This window comes from Moschus berezovskii, chromosome 13 (genome assembly GCF_049115385.1).
Source record: "Moschus berezovskii isolate FMDL1 chromosome 13, NW_MosBer_1.0, whole genome shotgun sequence".
NCBI classification, from domain to species: Eukaryota; Metazoa; Chordata; class Mammalia; order Artiodactyla; family Moschidae; genus Moschus; species Moschus berezovskii.
The window spans coordinates 11,262,954-11,283,249 of record NC_142472.1 but is presented as its reverse complement, the minus strand read 5'-3'; the positions used below and the strand labels follow the sequence as shown (position 1 = coordinate 11,283,249).

General features: G+C 47.4%; 1 protein-coding gene across 5 annotated transcripts in view; it reads right to left on the bottom strand.

The window, feature by feature from the left end:
* The window catches only part of DOCK9 (dedicator of cytokinesis 9), a 279,313-nt gene extending 276,801 nt beyond the window's left edge, over window positions 1-2,512 (bottom strand). For 4 of the 5 annotated variants that reach the window (XM_055426593.2, XM_055426599.2, XM_055426601.2 and 1 more), the window contains exon 1: window positions 2,253-2,496. In XM_055426593.2, coding sequence (XP_055282568.2) covers window positions 2,253-2,381 — 129 coding nt within the window. In that variant the 5' untranslated portion in view covers window positions 2,382-2,496. Of the gene's footprint in view, window positions 1-2,252 lie in introns of all 5 variants that reach the window. The other variant, XM_055426590.2, reaches the window with a different exon arrangement.
* Between the last annotated feature and the right edge of the window lie 17,784 nt (window positions 2,513-20,296).

The following is a 20,296-nucleotide window of genomic DNA, read 5'->3' as shown; positions in this document are numbered from 1 at the left end:
AGCCAGGTAAGAAACATTTATTGTGTGTTTACTATGCTATTAGCACTGACTCAGGCTGCCAGAGAGAGCGGAGTATTACCTCCATCCAGGCTGGATCAGCGGACCCTGGGATTCCAAACCCTGGGCTGGTTGCTGCTCTGCCTCCTGCACGGATCTGGGGACCTTCTTAGACCTTCCTAGAACTAAGCCGAGACAGGTGCACCTGCTGTGGCTTCCTGACAGACACGGAAGCAGCAAGCAGCAGCAGGTGGTGGCAGAGTCCCTGGCAGGAGGTGAGGGGGGTGAGGGCGACGGGTAATTTTTAGTATCTATAAGTTATTCCAAATTCTCTCCAGCTGCAATGCAGAACCACTGCAACGCATCTCCCTTTTAGCCCGGGAGCCTTTCAAAGGCCCAAGGAGGCCCACTTGACTTTCCCATATTTTGGGTTTGTTTCCTCAGACAAGCGGTTGCAGGTGGACATCGCTAAGGGTTGAGACGTCAGCCAAACGTCTGACTGTTCATGCCCCAGGGTGTCCAGGGAAAAAGAGATGTACTGTCAACGTGTCGTGAGACAGAACACAGCAGCAGTATGTCACACACGGGAAAGGATACTACCGGGTCACTATCAGTAGGCCAGCCTCCTGCGGGAAGCCCTGAATTCAAGGACTGCTGAACGTCAGCGGCAAGCAGTGTACTTGACCTAATGGCTTGTTAAATTAGAACCTCCTTTTCAGTCCGGGTCTGTCTGCAGCATGGAACTCATTATTTTATTTATTCTTCTTTTGATTCAAATTTCTAATAGTGGGATATTATTAGTGCCCCCAGTTAAAAGAACTAAGTTTCCTTTCATAACAGAACAGGATGCCACGGATGTTTGTGGGTTTTATCCTTAACATACACACGTTGGCAAAAGTCAGAAGATACAGGATATACTACTTGGGCCAAAGCAATGAAAGGCAGGAAGATATCCCAGGTTTTGGTCGTTATCAATTCCTGCTTTACTCCTTACCACCAAATGATCAACTTCAGTAAAAACAGAAAAACAAAAATGCCTTATTACTGAACAGATTGGAGTTTAAGGCATCTAGAGAGAGCTGTCAGAGCCATCGAGAGAAAAATAAAACTGAGCCAACTAGTTATGAAAATCAGTGAAGCTTCATCTCCATTCTCCACAAACATCACTCATGTCATTCTGTGTCTGGCCAGGAAGGGCATCTATCTGCCACCAAAAGGATGAGCCAGGCGCTGTGTTAAGGGACCCAGCACTCCACCAAGACAATACCCCACACACAGCCCCACGAAGCCCTGAGAATCACTTCCAAGGCCCAACAATCACAAGTCACTCATCCACAAACAAGCCCCTTTCAAGAAAATAAACGCCTGCGCCCGGTGCAAGGAGCTGTTGAAAGTGTCCAGCTACCCACGAGGGCACGCTGCTGCTCAGACAACGCTCCTCTCTCGCACCGTCCAAGCGATTAGGGTATACTGCGTTTCCAAATACAGCAGGACCCAGCCCGAGCAGTCGAAAAGTTGATTTAAAACTTCACCTTCCTCACACTCAGAGGCCTATGTTCAAAAGACTTTCTGCGAGGACCAGATTAATCCCCGGGGCAGCTTGCTACGAATCCCCCAAATCGTGGTCATTTGCACACTTGCGGAAGTCACCACCGATTCCTAGCAAGCCTCTTAACCTTTCCTAAGAGGCGCTCAAATCTCAGGATGCCGGCTATGGGGAGGGAGTGGAAGAGAGATTGCGGAACCCCTGCCTTTCTGGGGCTCAGCCCACCCAAAGCGGGTCCGCGGGGCCGTATCCCACCCTGCGTGCCGGACTGGAAGAGGAAGCTCCCACATCCATTCCCCTGCGCCCCTCCAGGCCACAGGTGTCAAGCCCCCCCGCGCCTTACCTCCCCCGGAATAAGGGAGGAGAAGAAGGGTAGGGTGAGAGGGATGGGGGAAAATAGAGAGTAAATTCTCAGTTGGTAAACTTGGGGTGGGAGGGGTTGGAATGAAGGAGATGGCGATTTCCCTTCCAGGAAATTTCCCAGGAGGGAGGTGGGCAGCAGCGGGGAGAGGACCCAAGGGCGCAGGGTGGAGTTGGTGCCCCCTCCAGGATCTTCCCTTCTCCCATGTCCGACACCCGCCTCCACCACCACCTCTTAATCCTGCAGACCCACGAGGGTCGGTGGCTCTGCCCCCGCCAGGTCGACTTAGAGGAGCGCGAAGGGGGTGGCCGCCCGCCCTCCCGCGTCCCTCCGCGGTCCCGCACTCACCAGGAGCACCGAGCCGCGCACCACCTCCGACACGCTCTGCCGCAGCTCGGCCGCCGTGCCGGGCTTACTCAGCCCGCGGGTGAACTTCCGAGTCTCCGCCGAGGCGGGGAGCAGCGGCGGCTGCGACATCCTTGCAGCCGCGCCTGCTCCCGCAGTCCGGCCGGGCCGCGCCGCCGCCAGGTGCGCCCTGGGCGCTCGGCCCGGCCCGCCGGCGGCTCTCCCGGCGCCGCCGCCGCCCGCTGCCCCCACCGCCCCGCGGCTCGCCGCGCGTCCGGGAGGCGCAGCCCGGGCCGCGCCCTCCGCTGGATGTCACGCCCCGAGCCGCTCCCCCGTCCCTAGGCGTCCGGGTCGCTCGTGCTCCGAGCGGCGCCCGGGCTCGCTGGGAAGAACCGTGCGAGTGGCGGCGGCGGCGCCGGCGGCGGCTCCCCCATGCCCCCAGCCTCGCTCGGCTGCAGAGCGCCGGGCCGCCTCCTCGGGGCGGGGTGTCCGGCGCGGCGCGGGGCGGGGCGGGGCGGGCGGAGGAGGGGCCGACGCGGCGGGCCGGTTCGGCGGCGGGTGCCGCGGGGCGCGGGCTGCGCGCCGTCCCGGAGCCCCGGCGGGGCGTTGGGGACCCCCGAGGCGGGGGAGTAAGGAGGGGCGGGGGCGCCGCCTCCCGGGTCCGACTACTCCCCCGGGCCGCACGTCCGAAGACCCCAGGCCGGGGAGGTGCACGCCGCCCGGAGGGCGCGCGACCCCGGGGCTGTGGCGCCAAGTCCTCCGGGGGCCCGCACCTGCACGCGGGGACGCCCCGGGGGCCGGCAGGGGTCGGGAGAGGGTGGCACCACGCCCCCCTGGGGCCGCTGATGGGGGGACGGAAGTTTCAGGAAAGCGGCCTGTGAGCGGCCCTCGGGCGGACACAGGGCGGCTGGCGGCCCCGGCCGGGCGGGGCGGGACGCAGCGCCCCGGGGCCCAGGAGCCGGCGAGAGCGAGAGCCGCACGCCCTCGGCTGGGGCGCTTCTCCGCCTCCCAAACCCCGTTCGGCCCCCAGGGGCGTCGCGCGAGCCCGAGGGAGGGGTCCAAGATGAGTCACGCAGACCCTGGCCGGCCGGGACCGGCTGCTGCGTCACCACCAAAACTTCTGAGCCTCGCCCCGCTCCTCTGTCAGCGGAGGGCCGCAGCCTGCCCAGGGGCTGAAGCGAAACGGCGAGAGCCGTCGGCCGCCCCCGCTCCGCGGCCCGGCCGGATCGCGGCGCGCCGAGCCCGGGAAAACCCGGGAGCGCCGGCCTGCAAGCCCAGCGTGACCCCGGGAGCTGGCGGCCGCGAGCTACAACCGCGGCTCTGAGGAGCTTCCTCACACCCGCCGTTCCGGCTTCCCCATTCCTAAGGGGGTCCCCAGCTCCTCTCTTATTTCTGAGGAAACGTGGAGCACCCTAACTGACCCTCCTGAGGTGAGGGCTTGAGACGAGGGAGGAATTTGCGTAGCGCCCACGGCGCATGCTCACTGGCTTAGGTTTTGGGGGCGGGAGTTTCGCTTAAGGGAGGCTCTGCTGATTGGTCGATATGCGCAGGCCACGCCCATCACGTGCATGATGGACAGCTCCTCACCTGCGCGCGCGGTGGCGGTAGGGACCCAGCCTTCAGAGGATTCCGTCCCGCGCCGGTGCTGGCCTGGGCGCGGGGAGGCCTCCTAGCCGTCTTCAGCCTGTGAAGGAGGTCGCCAGTGGCCTCCCACCCTGCTCGAAGGCCAAACACCGGCCCAAAGAGGAATCTTAAAAGTGGGAAAACTACCAATCTAGGGTAGAAAGCAAAACACCACCGTTCAGGACTTAATGGGCAGGTCTGGCCCATAATAAAGTCAGAAGTTTTCGGCATGCAGTCGGCACTCAGCAAATGCTTTTGCTGGATCGGATTGTTCTCCCCGTGTCTTGAGACGCGGGATGTAGCACTACACGTGAGCCTGACAAGCTGGAAGACAAAACAATAACGTGTGAAAATAATAAGAGCAAGTACACATTAATCTGCCTCTTGAGAAACCTGTATGCAGGTCAGGAAGCAACTGTTAGAACTGGACATGGAACAACAGACTGGTTCCAAATAGGAAAAGGTGTACGTCAAGGTTGTATATTGTCACCTTGCTTATTTAACTTATATGCAGAGTACATCATGAGGAACGCTGGGCTGGAAGAAGCACAAGCTGGAATCAAGATTGCCGGGAGAAATATCAATAACCTCAGATATGCAGATGACACTACCCTTATGGCAGAAAGTGAAGAGGAACTCAAAAGCCTCTTGATGAAAGTGAAAGAGGAGAGTGAAAAGGTTGGCTTGAAGCTCAACATTCAGAAAACAAAGATCATGGCATCTGGTCCCGTCACTTCATGGGAAATAGATGGAAAAACAGTGGAAACAGTGTCAGACTTCGTTTTTTTGGGCTCCAAAATCACTGCAGATGCTGATTGCAGCCATGAAATTAAAAGACGCTTGCTCCTTGGAAGGAAAGTTATGACCAACCTTGATAGTATATTAAAAAGCAGAGACATTACTTTGCCAACCAAGGTCCGTCTAGTCAAGGCAATGGTTTTTCCCGTGGTCATGTATGGATGTGAGAGTTGGACTGTGAAGAAGGCTGATCGCCGAAGAATCGATGCTTTTGAACTGTGGTGTTGGAGAAGACTCTTGAGAGTCCCTTATACTGCAAGGAGATCCAACCAGTCCATTCTAGAGGAGATCAATCCTGGATGTTCATTGGAGGGACTGATGCTAAAGCTGAAACTCCAATACTTTGGCCACCTCATGCGACGAGTTGACTCACTGGAAAAGACTCTGATGCTGGGAAAGGTTGGGGGCGGGAGGAGAAGGGGACGACGGAGAATGAGATGGCTGGATGGCATCACCGACTCGATGGACATGAGTTTGAGTGAACTCCGGGAGTTGGTGATGGATAGGGAGGCCTGGCGTGCTGTGATTCATGGGGTCGCGGAGGGTCGGACACGACTGAGCGACTGAACTGAACTGAACTGAACTGAACACATTAATCTACTTCCACTGTTGCGTAAAGCCTGGATATTAACCAGGCTGCTCGTGTTCCAGGGGAGCGCTGGGTGACCCGAGAGGCAGAAGGCGAAGCTTCACGCGGGAGCCTGCGGTGTCTGGTTTCACCATGCACATCCCGGGTTTGTACCGCTGACCTGCATGGGGTAGGTCAGTTCACTTCTTACCGTAACTGTTAGAAGCTGGTCTGAGAAAAGTTAAGTTTTCCCTTTGAGCTTCTGACACCTGAAGAAGTTTCCAGATAGCACAGACCTTTACTCCCACTGAGTTGCCTTGGCTCTCTAAATCGTATCTACTTCCAGAGAATGCAAATAATAGATTTCATTCAATTAAAAACAACAGAAACACACAATGTTGTGCGGCTTTCTTTCTTTGTTTTGTTCTGTTCTGTTTAAGAAATGGATGAACACAGAAAAGAGCATGTATCTGGAAAGTGAAGAGTATCCATTTCTACCAGTCCTACATTCTTTGCTTGCTTATTGACTCATTATGTTCTAGAATTGGCAGATTTTCATTTAGGAAGCAGGGGTTGAACTGTAAGATGCTGCCAGTAGTCATGAACAATGTCTAAACAAGAACAAGTTCTGACAGAGAAGGAGCACGGTAATGTGAACTAAGTCCAGGAAGGCTGATTTTCCCAGAGACCCAGAGCAGAGCCATTTCTTCCTGGTGAAGTTAACAAGTGGAGCATTTTCTTAGGTTTAAATTTGAGCAGAAATTTCATCCTTCCTGTTTGGGGTTGAATTCTGTCCCCTCCCAAGACATACAGGGCTTTCCTTGTGGCTCAGCTGGTAAAGAATCTGCCTGCAATGCAGGAGACCTGGGTTCGATCCCCAGGTTGCAAAGATCCCCTGGAGAAGCATATGGCAACCCACTCCAGTATTCTGGCCTAGAGAATTCCATGGACTAAACAGTTGCAAAGAGTTGGACACTACTGAGCGACTTTCAGTTTCACTTTTCAAAATACACTGAAGTCCTGACTCCGATATCTGTGAATGTGACCTTATTTGAAAATAAGGTCTTTGCAAATGTCATCAAGTTACAGTGAGGTCATACTGGACCAATATGACCAATGTCCTTATGAGAAGAGAAGAGACACAGTCGGAGACACACAGCAAGAAGGCCTGAGATTGGAATGAAACATCTACAAGTCAAGGAAAACCAAGGACTGCTGACAACCACCGGAAGCTTGATGAAATAAAGGATTCCTCCTTGAGTCTTTGGAGACAGCATAGCCCTGCTGATGCCTTAATTGGATTTCTAGTCTCCGGAACCGTGAGAGAATAATTTTTCTTGTTCTAAGCCAACCAATTTGTGATGCTCTTTTGTGGTACGGTAGTCATCGGAAACTCACACACTTACCAAAGGCTGTTTGTGGTTTTGTTTTTTTTTTAATCCCCACCAGAGTAGACCTAGAATTGTGTGAATTCTTACTACATCAACTCTTTGAGAGAGGCAGTCACATTGAAAGAGGCACATCGGGTCCAGGTTGAGGATGCTGCGTGGAATGGGGAGGGATGGTGTTTAAGGTGTGGTGGAAGATACGTCTATCTACTTTAGCTTGAGGGGGTAACCCCATCTTTGTTTCACCAAACTGTAGGAAGAAAGCCATCCTTTTTGTTGAGGATCATACTAGTAGGTACTGGAAATGAAATATAATTTCAGCCAGTTTTGAAGATTTTCATATAAGTGACAGTACAACATCCAAATATTTATAATTTCCACGTACACCATTATCCACGTTTTACTAATAATCTCTTACCGCATCATTTCTTGTTAGGTGAGCTTTAGGATCTGTGTATTTCTTAATGATACATAATATTTTAAAATCTCTTCTATGTTATCCTGAAAGAGCACATCTGTGAAAATGAAATATGAGGTCCTTATGAGATCATTGAAACCAGGGTTTCTCAAACTTTATTGTGCATAAAAATGACCTGGGGATCTTGTTACACTACAGATTCCAATTCAGAAGATCAGGTGTGGTACCCGAAATCAAACTTCAGGAGATGGTGAGTGACAGAGAAGCTTGGCATGCTGCTGCCCATGGGATTGCAAAAGCATCAGACACATCTGGGCAACTGAACAAGAATGACAACCTGAAATCAACAGTTCTAACAAGCTCCCCACTGATGTCAAACTCTTCCCCCAAGCAGATGCTGCTGGTGCACAGACCACGTTTTGTGAGCAGTGAGCATTTAGACTTCCATTTCCAGCAGTTTGGCAAACTGAAGGCCCTTAAAACTTCTCCCCTTTTAGAACAGTACGGAGGTTCCTGAATAAATAAAAATAGAGCTACCATATGACCCTGCAGTCATACTCCTGGGCATATATCCAGAGAAAAGCAGGATCACATAGGGTACATGCACCTCCAGTGTTTTTTGTAGCACTGTTTACAATAGCCAAGACGTGGAAGCCACCGAAATGTCCATCGACAGAGGAATGGACAAAGAAGATGTGGTACGTATATACGATGGAATATTACTTGGCTATAAAAAGGAATGCATTTGAGTCCGTTCTAATGAGGTGGGTGAACCTAGAGCCTTTTATGCATAGTGAAGTAAATAAGAAAGAAAAATTGTGCTAAACCACTCAGGTTTGAGTGTTGTTAGTTACAGCTACATTGAGAACAGTTTGGGGTTTGGGGAAAGAGAATGGAAGGAGGTAAACCAGGTAGTAGTAGTAATAGTTTAGTCACTAAGTCGTGTCCGACTCTTGCATCCCATGGACAGTGGAGCCTGCAGGCTCCACTGTCCATGGGATTCTCCGGGCAAGAATACTGGAGTGAGTTGCCATTTCCTTCTCCAGAAACCAGGTAGGTGGCAACAACCCAACCAGAGAGAATCACGACTATGTCTATTAATTTATGCATAAAAAACAGCATCCTATGCTTCTGGAAAGCTACTCATAGTCTAGTGGAGAAGACAGCTCCATAAATATAACTGTGATCCAATGGATCAGGAAGGTGGGACCACAAAGGAGAAGCAACTAACCTGATATGTATGAGCTGGGGGCAGTTTCTCAGAGAACAGGAAGCTGGAACTGGTTGCTCTGCCTGGAGGCTGACTTGTGGTCGACCAGTGTCTGAACAACTTTGGCAGAGAACACCTGGGCATGTTAGATTTGCATGATAATATTTGAAAAACACCAACACAGGATCTGTCTCACATAATAAATGATCAGTCATTGCTAGCTATTAAACAAGTATAGGATATTTCAAGAAGTCGTCATCAGAGCTGTTTACTATGCATCCAGGAAGGGTCCAGATTGTGACATAAACTCCCTACCCCAAGACTAAGGAGATACTTTCATCACCAAGTTCTGCCTCTTTTTGAATTAGTCTCAGATTTCCCCTCCCTTTCAACTGTTCATCACCAGCACTTTTGCTCTAATTTGTGAACATGGTTCATAATCTCCAAAGGTTGACTGACACCAAAAAAACAAACAATGTTTGTTCATCTCCTCTTTTGTTCTGTAGCGTGCAATCCAAAGTGACACTAATATTCTTTGTAGCAGTATGTATTGCAAAGTCTAAGTTTGTCATCATTTCATAAAAGAGAGCTGGGGACAGATAAGGAATGAAAATTGGCTTTAATATCATTGAATCTCAATAATCTGTGATTATTGCTATACTAGGTATAACCACATAATGATCATATACAATCACAGCAAATGCATAATCCATCAATAACCTCAGATATGCAAATGACACCACCCTTATGGCAGAAAGTGAAGAAGAACTAAGAAACCTCTTGATGAAAGTGAAGGAGGAGAGTGAAAAGGTTGGCTTGAAGCTCAACATTCAGAAAACGAAGATCATGGCATCTGCTCCCATCACTTCATGGGAAATAGATGGGGAAACAGTGGCTGACTTTATTTTTTGGGGCTCCAAAATCACTGCAGATGCTGATTGCAGCCAGGAAATTAAAAGACACTTACTCCTTGGAAGGAAAGTTATGACCAACCTAGATAGTATATTAAAAAGCAGAGACATTACTTTGCCAAAAAAGGTCCGTCTAGTCAAGGTTATGGTTTTTCCCGTGGTCATGTATGGATGTGAGAGTTGGACTGTGAAGAAAGCTGATTGCCGAAGAATTGATGCTTTTGAACTGTGGTGCCGGAGAATACTCTTGAGAGTCCCTTGGACTGCAAGGAGATCCAACCTGTCCATTCTAAAGGAGATCAATCCTGGGTGTTCATTGGAAGGACTGATGCTAAAGCTGAAACTCCAATACTTTGGCCACCTCATATGACAAGTTGACTCACTGGAAAAGACTCTGATGCTGGGAAGGATTAGGGGCGGGAGGAGACGGGGACAACAGAGAATGAGATGGCTGGATGGCATCACCAACTCAATGGACATGAGTCTGAGTGAACTCCGGGAGTTGGTGATGGACAGGGAGGCCTGGCGTGCTGTGATTCATGGGGTCACAAAGAGTCGGACACGACTGAGCGACTGAACTGAACTGAATAGTTTGGTTTAAAAATGCTGTTATTGAAACCATTCTGACCTTATCAAATGAATCCCCACAATATTCCTAAGTGAGTTAAAATGTACATCAAAAATGAGGTAGGGGTGTGTGTGTGTATGTGTGTGTAAAGTCGCTCAGGCATGTCTGACTCTTAGTGACCCCATGGACTACAGCCCACCAGGCCCCTCTGCCCATGGAATTGTCCAGGCAAGAATACTGGAATGGTTAGCCATTTCCTTATCCAAGGGATCTTCCCTACCCAGGGATTGAAGCTGCATCTCTTTAGGTCTCATGTACTGGCAGGCAGGTTCTTTACCACTAGCGCCACCTGGAAAAAACTTGCACAATATTCCTAAGTGAGTTAAAGTTTACATCACAGGTGAGGTACAGAAACACAAATAGAGATGCACTCCTAGGTAATTCTCTCGCCAAACATTCTCAGATCACACTTGTAAATCAAGGACATATCTGAGGAAATAACCAGAGCTTTCTCCTGAATTAATTCCATTGTAGTTAAGGCTTTCCAGTGAGGTAATAAAGCAGAAATTAGGCAGGAATTCTGCATGATTTTGCAACGTCTACCTGGTTAAAATAGGATCCAAAAGCCAGTTTCCTTTGGAAAAGATTTATTTAGCAAAACTTACACAATTTTTCTAGGAAATACAGAATTTAAACAGATGAGGGCCTAAAACAGTTGACCATGAAAAAATGAAAATCAGGGGTAAAAAATGAGCTTGGAACAGGGCTTTGCCTCTTAAAACATAAAACTTCTCATAGCTGAAAAATGTTGATCTCTAAATGCTTTTTTCCAGGCTTGGGCTCCAGAAGAATGTGGGCCAGGATGAATGGCACAAGAGCAGGGCCAAAGAGAGTCTGTGGTTAGCACAAAGAGTCTGGGTATGGCAGCCCCTACATTGGAGCTGGCAGAAACCTTAAGGCAGAATCCCCTTTCCACTTGGGAAAAGGTCCAGTGTCTACAAGGGCAGTGCCTCTGCTGAGCACTATGTATATAATTTGCCATAATCTACATCATCTGTTCAGGACTGTCTACATAATTTGCAGAGCCAAGTGGAAAATGAAAATGTGGGCACTCTTTTTCAAAAAAGATTTTCAAAGGACTTCCCTGGTGGTCCAGTGGTTAAGAATCCACTTTGCAAGGTGGGGGATGTGGGTTCTATCCCTGGTCCGGGAACTAAGATCTTACATGCTGCAGAGCAACCAAGCTCTGCACAGCTAGAGGGAAACCTATACTCTGCAACAAAAGATCCCATGTGCTGCAACTAAGGCCCAGCGTAGCCAAATTAGTTAATTAAAAAAATAAAAAGAATTTCAAGAGCCCAAGGGCCCTTCTAAGCGCAGGCCTAGAGGTCCCTTTCACCATCAATCATTAACCCTTTAAATGATCCCAAGCTGGTAGGGAGGACCCAGAGTTACAAGGTGGTGGCTACTTAGCCAGTAAGGATATTGCTTTCAGTGTTTTAGCAACAGGTCCTGTCCTGTAGTCCCAGATGTACCATCTTTAACGTCAGCCAGACACTGAGTATAGATGGGAATGATACAGACCAACCTTAAAGTTTTCTAACAGATAGAAGATTGAACAAGTAAGGAGAATACATCATCTTGATTAACAGGGTAGAAATATATGTAGCTACAATAAACTCTAAAACAGAAATAAATAACAGGCCCAAAAAGATGGGATCTGTGATTGCTCAAAAGCAAGTTTGAATAAAGTGATCCCAAGAACTTCAAGAGAGAGAAAAGGAGAAAACAGCCGCAATCCTCAAAGGCTGAGCTGTGTTCTAACCATGACTGTGGACATGGCCATGAAGACAGATCTGATAGAGCAATGCTGTGGAGAAGCTTACCCAGGAAAACCAAACCCCAGTCATGACTTAGAAATACAATAAGGGCTTCACACCCATTAAGATGGCTATTATCCAAAAAACAGAACATAAGTATTGGCAAGGATGTGGAGAAATTTCACCGTTGATGGAGTATATATAGCCACACTGTATAAAGCAATATGGTGTTTTCTCGAAAATTAAAAAGAGAATTACCATATCCAACAGTTCCATATCTGGGCATATATCCAAAAGAATAGAAAGCTAGATTTGGAAGAGCTATTTGTACACCCATGTTCATAGAAGTATTATTCACAATAGCCAAGGGGTGTAAATGATTCAGGTATCCAATTATAATCAAATGAATGAACAAAATGTGGTATATACACCCAAAGTAATATTATTAAGCCTTAAAAAGGAAGGAAATTCTGACACATGCAAAACGGATGAGCCTTGAGGACATTACGGTAAGCAAAGTCATATGTTCACAAAAGAGAAATACTATAGAATTCTACTTAATGAGGTATGTAGCTTAGTCAAAATTTGTAGACACCCAAAGTAGAATGGCGGTTACCAGGGACCGGGTAGAGAGAGGAATGGGGAGTTAGTGTCTAAATGGGTACAGAGTTTGAGTTTGGAAAAATGAAAAGAATGGATGGTGGTGATGATTATACAACAAGGTAAACATTCATAATACCACTGATCTGTACATTTTCAAATGGTGAAGATGGTAAATTTTGTGGCTTCCCTCGTGGTCCAGTGGCTAAGACTCCAGGCTCCCAATGCGGGGACCTGGGTGACATTCCTGCTCGGGGAGCTAGATGCCACATGCGGGGACCTGGGTGACATTCCTGCTCGGGGAGCTAGATGCCACATGCGGGGACCTGGGTGAGATCCCTGCTCGGGGAGCTAGATGCCACATGCGGGGACCTGGGTGACATCCCTGCTCGGGGAGCTACATGCCACATGCGGGGACCTGGGTGACACTCCTGCTCGGGGAGCTACATGCCACATGCGGGGACCTGGGTGACACTCCTGCTCGGGGAGCTACATGCCACATGCGGGGACCTGGGTGACACTCCTGCTCGGGGAGCTACATGCCACATGCGGGGACCTGGGTGACACTCCTGCTCGGGGAGCTACATGCCACATGCGGGGACCTGGGTGACACTCCTGCTCGGGGAGCTACATGCCACATGCGGGGACCTGGGTGACACTCCTGCTCGGGGAGCTGGATGCCACATGCGGGGACCTGGGTGACACTCCTGCTCGGGGAGCTGGATGCCACATGCGGGGACCTGGGTGACACTCCTGCTCGGGGAGCTGGATGCCACATGCGGGGACCTGGGTGACACTCCTGCTCGGGGAGCTGGATGCCACATGCGGGGACCTGGGTGACACTCCTGCTCGGGGAGCTGGATGCCACATGCGGGGACCTGGGTGACACTCCTGCTCGGGGAGCTGGATGCCACATGCGGGGACCTGGGTGACACTCCTGCTCGGGGAGCTGGATGCCACATGCGGGGACCTGGGTGACACTCCTGCTCGGGGAGCTGGATGCCACATGCGGGGACCTGGGTGACACTCCTGCTCGGGGAGCTGGATGCCACATGCGGGGACCTGGGTGACACTCCTGCTCGGGGAGCTGGATGCCACATGCGGGGACCTGGGTGACACTCCTGCTCGGGGAGCTGGATGCCACATGCGGGGACCTGGGTGACACTCCTGCTCGGGGAGCTAGATGCCACATGCGGGGACCTGGGTGACAGCCAGGTACGTAAATAAGTTCAATAATACGCCTTTAAAGATCTCCCTCCTAAGAAAGATGGTAAATTTTATGTCGTATATATTTTACCACAGTTTTAAAATGTGTTAAAGAGATTTTAAAAAGAAAAAAATGTATAAAAGATATAAAGCTTATAAAATTTCAAGAGACCCTCTTTTAGAGGAAGAGTACAAAATTAGAAATATCAAATTGGGTTTAAAAACTGGATATTTAGTATAATAAAAATCACACAAACTAAAATTTTTAAAGCTACTAAATACCACAAACATTACAAAATCCAGAAAGGTAGCAGTGTTTCTAAATAATTTATTTCCTCGTGCATCTCTGAAATGCTTTTTTTCCTACAATATTAGTGCATACATTCTGATAGTCTCTTCAAAAGACAGTGATTTTTTTTTACTATTTTTATAGTGTGTATAGAAAGAAAATTCAGTCTTTCCTCATGCCTACTTAATTAAATTTTTTTTATTATTGATAATTTAGAAGAGATTTCTTTCAACTTTGCAACTAGCTGTTAGTAGTGTCATACCTCTTGGATTTTGTCAAATTTGGAGAAAGCAGGCAAGTTTCATAGATGAACTATAAGATTTCAGAGTATTTTAAGCATTTTTTGGTGTGTCAGTGTCTTCAAATTGACAATATTCAATAGTTTAATCACCAAAATCCTCAGTGTATTGGAGGATTAACCTGTATATTCTCCTTACCAATGTCAACATTTCAGGGTTAATCTGTAAGAGTTTTTTAAATTCTTTTCCGATGAGTTAACAGATCCGCCTTTCATTAATAGGATTTTCAAACAGTCCAAATACCATTTGTTTCTCCTGATAGAATTTTCCTTCCTCATAATGAATGACTGGTTTTAGTATGATCTGAAAGTGAAGTCGCTCAGTCGTGTCCGACTCTTTGCGACCCCATGAACTGCAGCCCACCAGGCTCCTCTATCCAAGGGATTCTCCAGGCAAGGATACTGGAGTGGGTTGCCATTTCCTTCTCCAGGGGATCTTCCTGACCCAGGGATCAAACCCGGGTCTCCCACATTGTAGGCAGACGCTTTACTGTCTGAGCCACCAGGGAAGTCCAGTATGATCTGAAAGTCTGTGTTATACTTTCCTTCTCCATACCAGTATAACTTCTACTGACTTAATCACTCATTGTAACTGTTTTATTTCCTATTCCAGTGAGCTTTAACCTGAATTTCTCCTAATTTTTTAATAAATGAATTTAAGGAATGTAAAATAAGCTACCCTTTATATATATCTAAATAGAAGCTTATCATTTCTCATTTGTTTTTGTTAAAATGTTCCCAAACATCTCTCTCAGTTGCAGTTAATTTAGGGTATTCCTAACTCAACCCTCCCTTAGAAAATCCAAAAACTATCCATGAAGGCAGTTGAGATGGAAAGACACAGTGGGTATAACTGACTATGGTTAAAATATCCTACTTGTACAATTTTTTAAAAACTTAATTTGGTATCTATATGAGATGATGGCTGTTCAGTAAACTTATAGTGATAGTCATTTCATGATTTAGGTAAGTCAAGTCATTATACCGTGTGCCTCAAACTTACACAGCACTGTATACCAGTTACATTTCAATAAAACTGGAGGAAAAAAAAAAGCGAAGATGATTTTTAGCTGGTTAGAAAGATGTCCCAACAAGTGAGACAAGTAGGTTACAGAGTAGCATTGCTACTGCTAAGTCACTTCAGTCGTGTCCGACTCTGTGTGACCCCATAGACGGAAGCCCACCAGGCTCCCCCTTCCCTGGGATTCTCCAGGCAAGAACACTGGAGTGGGTTGCCATTTCCTTCTCCAATGTGTGAAAGTGAAAAGTGAAAGTGAAGTCGCTCAGTCGTGTCCGACCCTTAGCGATCCCACGGACTACAGCCAACCAGGCTCCTCCATCCATGGGATTTTCTAGGCAGTAGTACTGGAGTGGCTTGCCATTGCCTTCTCCTACAGAGTAGCATAGACAGTATATAAAATTGAATACATCAGTGTAGCTGTGTATTTGAAGAGATAGAAGTCTTCATGTGTGTATGAAAAGTGTTTACCAAAATGTTAACAGTGATAGTCTCTGAGTTGTTAGATTTCTGGTGACTGTCTTCCACTTCTCAAAATTTTTTCTGTATTTTTTTAATTAAAAAAAAAATCCTTAAGATCGAATGAGCATATTGCTAGGGCCCCTTCCTAGCCTTGGAAAGGACAGGTCAGAGAGGACCCTGAAGCTTAGGCAAACCCGCTTCCAGGCCGCCAGCCCCAAAGAAGCTGCACCCTAGGAACAGGTCAAGTCCAGAGTGCCAAGTCAGCGATTTGCCAGTTGTACCATATTTCAGTTTTATTTCGTTTCATGACTGCTTCCTGCCAGACTCTTCCCTCTCTTGCCCTAATCCATGTAGTGAAGAATCCTGTCCCCTCCCTGCCCCTCCTTCTCTCTTGGCTGCTTTTCCATCCTTCTTACATCCTGGGAGATCAGGTTCTGGGGCCCTGCTGGTGCTGACAGGTTTCATTAGCCTGATGGAAAGGTTTCTCATCCTCCTTTGGCAGCTGCTGGATTTTTCTCGTTCTGGGAGTCTCAGGTCAGGTCTATGCTAAGCCAGAGCTACCTATGGCATGGGACAGAACAGGGCAGTCAGTGGAAATCCAAGCAGGGACTCGGGCTGAACTTTCCCTTTAGTTCACATGAAGAAAGAATATATTTTGTTCAATGGAAATAAAAATATAAGGACTTCACAGGCAGTCCAGTAGTGAAGACTTTACCTTCCAATGCAGGGGGTTGCAGGTTCAATCCCTGGTCAGGGAGGTTAGATCCCATGTGCCTAAACATAAAGCAGAAGCAATATTGTAACAAATTTGATAAAGACTTTAAAAATTGGGGGGGAAAATTCTCCTATAAAAAAAGAAAAAAAAGAGAAAAGTACAACCTCGGTGCCCTGAATCTGATCTCTATTCTTCACTTTGCCCTTCCACGTATCTTTGATCTCAGGAGCGAACTGAAGATTCAGGAGCCTGCAGGCTTTCAAATGATGTGACATCCAAACTGTCAGGTGCGTTATCAACACCTCGTGATTACAGTTTTCTGCAAATGCAAAATTGAACTACATTCTCAGTGCCAGGAAGTGATAATTTGAAAAAGCAGACTGCTCATGGAAGAATCCTAATCATCTTGCTAAGTGTCAAGGTAAGTCTTCTGAGTCAAGGACCTGAAAAATTTCTGGCGAGAGATGAGCAAACTGCTTTTGCTAACGCGACCTAGCAGACATCGGATACCATGCCACTTGGGGGGAGACATCCTGAGTCACATTGTCCTCAACTGTAAAAATAAAAGGATTGTTAAGCTTCCCCATGCAGCCATGAAATTAAAAGACACTTGCCCCTTGGAAGGAAGCTCTGACAAACCTAGACAGCATATTAAAAAGCAAGACATCACTTTGCTGACAAAAGTCCATATAATCAAAGCTATGGTTTTTCCAGTAGTCATGTATGGATGGGATATTTGAACCATAAAAAAGGCTGAGGACAGAAAAACTGATGCTTTCGAACTATGGTGCTAGAGAAGTCTCTTGAAGATTCCTTGGACAACAAGGAGATCAAACCCAGTCAATTCTAAAGAAAATCAACCCTAAATATTCATTGGAAGGACGGTGCTGCAGCTGAAGCTCCAATACCTTGGCCACCTGATGTGAAGAATAGACTCATTGCAAAAGACCCTGATGCTGGGGAAGATTGAGGGCAGGAGGAAAAGGGGACGACAGAGGGTGAGATGGTTGGATGGCATCACCGACTTAATGGACAGGAGTTTGAGCAACTCCGGGAGATGGTGATGGACAGGGAAACCTGGTGTGCTGCAGCTCATGGGGTTGAAAGGAGTCAGACAGAACTTAGCGAATGAAGCTCTACTGCTCTAGTCATGCCCACAGTGTTCATCTTCATTTCTTCATCTTTTTTTTTTCCTTGCATGTGATCGTGGCCTCTCTCTTCCTGTGTTTACAGAGTAAGAAAAAATTTTTAAGAACCAAGTTCCATCAGGTCTGATATAGCACAATAAAAACACTTGGAACGGGAATGGGAAATACCAACCGTGGTCACAGTCCTGGGCTCAATTTTTCTGGAACCTTCAGGTGACAATTGATCAGTCTTTACTGCAGTCTGAAGCTGGGGGACCTCAGCTGTTTTGTGCACTCTCAGTGCCAGGAACTTTGCTGAGGTGTCCCCTTTGCTCCCTGATGCTGGTCCATTCTAGTTCCCTGGGGTTCCCTTGTTGGTCCTGCATCTTGAAAGCTATCCCACTCGGGTGCACACGTCTCAGAACAGTGCTCATGTTCAGGACTGAGAGATGGGAGCACAGAGGGAGGAGAAAGCATTAGGATTTGCTTCCCCTTGTGGCATCACAGCTTGTCTGACCAAAGAGGAAGCCATCCACACTGCAGAGTTTTCTTCGATACCTACGGGCTCCCACTGCTTCTGCTATGACTGGGATTGCCTGGAGGTAGGAGTTCCCTAGTGGCTCAGACAGTAAAGCGTCTGCCTACAATGTGGGAGACCTGGGTTTGATCCCTGGGTCGGGAAGGCCCCCTGGAGAAGGAAATGGCAACCCACTCCAGTACTCTTGCTCGGAAAATCCCATGGATGGAGGAGCCTGGTAGGTTACAGTCCACAGGGTTGCAAAGAGTCGGACACGACTGAGTGACTTCGCTTCAGGGCTCAAAAAATAGAGAAGAGAAGGAGCAAAGAAGAGCTTGGATTTCCTCCCAAACTCTATTAGGAGTCCTGTTTCTGGTTGCTTCTGCCAGACCTAAAGAGTTTTCTAAAGCTCGTTCTGTCTGTGACTAGAGTTGACATCTAGGTTTCAAACGACCTTGAGTCCAGGTATGGGGGCTACTGGAGGTGGTAAAAATAGGAGCTCACTGGTGGTAGTTCAGCTCCGGGCTCCTTTCCCAATCCATCTGCTCCCTTTTACCCAGAACCAGAACTCCTAAACAGAAGGCTTCTGATACATATTGAATTTTAATATATAGACTCTTGATATATATTGAATTTTCCAGAAATGTACCTGACATATAAAATCAAGAGATACTGTATTTGACTTTTTGTTTATACAAAAAATGTGTTTATAGTATTTGGGTTGCCAGCTGCATTTGTAATTTTGTATTCTCCAGTGATTCTTTATACACCTGCCTTCTTCTTTCTGCTTATTGTGTGCTTTGCTTGAGGCATTAAAATATTGAAACACATGTTTTATTAAAAATTACTTACATTTTATTTTATGTATACTGTAGATAGGACATCACGGTGTTATTTTTGTATGACGTGCTTTGGAAGGTTAAAAAGGGCTCTAAGTCTTTTGACATTACTCTTGTCCAGAGGTGCTTCCAGGGTTGGCCAGGCATCTCTCTCTTGTAATTTCAGGAACTCACCACATGGTCTGTTAAGCATCGTGGTCTCAGGGTAGCTGGACTTAAACACAGCAGTTCAGGGCTTCAAGGATGCTCCCAGGGCTGCAAGATTCTTATGGCCTAGCATTCAGTTCAGTTCAGTTCAGTCGCTCAGTCATGTCCGACTCTTTGCGACCCCATGAATCACAGCACGCCAGGCCTCCCTGTCCATCACCAACTCCCGGAGTTCACTCAAACTCATGTCCATTGAGTCGGTGATGCCATCCAGCCATCTCATTCTCTGTCGTCTCCTTCTCCTCCTGCCCCCAATCCCTCCCAGCATCAGAGTCTTTTCCAGTGAGTCAACTCGTCGCATGAGGTGGCCAAAGTATTGGAGTTTCAGCTTTAGCATCAGTCCTTCCAATGATTTAACTCAATGAAACTAAGCCATGCCATGTGGGGCCTAGCATTGGCTGTCCCCAAAGGCTATCTTCTATTTATTAAACAAGTAACTAAGGGCCAGCCTGAATTCCGGAGAGATAAGGCAGGAACTGCTCAGAAAAGGCCGATGCAAGGAAAGGCTTGTGGATGAGATAAGGACTTGGAAGAACAAGGCTCCCTAGAATCCAGTGAATGATTAAACTGCTTAACGTTGAGTGAATCTTGATAATTCATAAAGAAAATAGAGAGCAAGTCCCTTCTTTGAGTGAATTTGCATGTAATGAATTTGCATTATATGTAAAGGGTATATTTCTTATCCTTGTAGAGAGCCACCAAGGATGTCCTTGGAATGCCTATATGCACAGAGCAAATATTTATTTATTCAATATCACAGTGCTAAGTATGTGGGTGATAAAGTCAGTGTCTCTGTCCTTCAAGGCTACAATGCTATTATAAAAAAAAAGCATGCAAATACATATAAATTAAGCAGTGTGCTATGGTTAAGCTATGGTTTTTTCAGTAGTCATGTATGGATATGAGCGTTGGATTATAAAGAAAGCTGAGTGCCGAGGAATTGATACTTTTGATCCATGGTTTTGGAGAAGACTCTTGAATGTCCCTTGGACTACAAGGAGATACAACCAAGCCATCCTAAAGGAAATCAGTCCTTAATATTCACTGGACGGACTGATGCTGAAGCTGAAGCGCCAATACTTTGGTCACCTGATTCGAAGAACTGACTCATTGGAAAAGACCCTGATGCTGGAAAAGATTGAAGGTGGGAGGAGAAGGGGACAACAGGATGAGATGGTTGGATGGCATCACTGACTCAATGGACATGAGTTTGAGTGAACTCTGGGAGTTGTTGATGGACAGGGAGGCCTGGCATGCTGCAGTCCATGGGGTCGCAAAGAGTTGGACAGGACTGAGTGAATGAAACAAACTGAACTGAAGCAAAAATTAGCAAAGAAGAGGTTCACTAAAGAGCTTTATGAATCCAGAAGAGAAATTATCTCTTTTCATCTCTAACCATCTATTTGCAATTTCAACCCTGGCTTCCCAATGGAATCATGTGGGGAACTTTTAAAACATAACAACT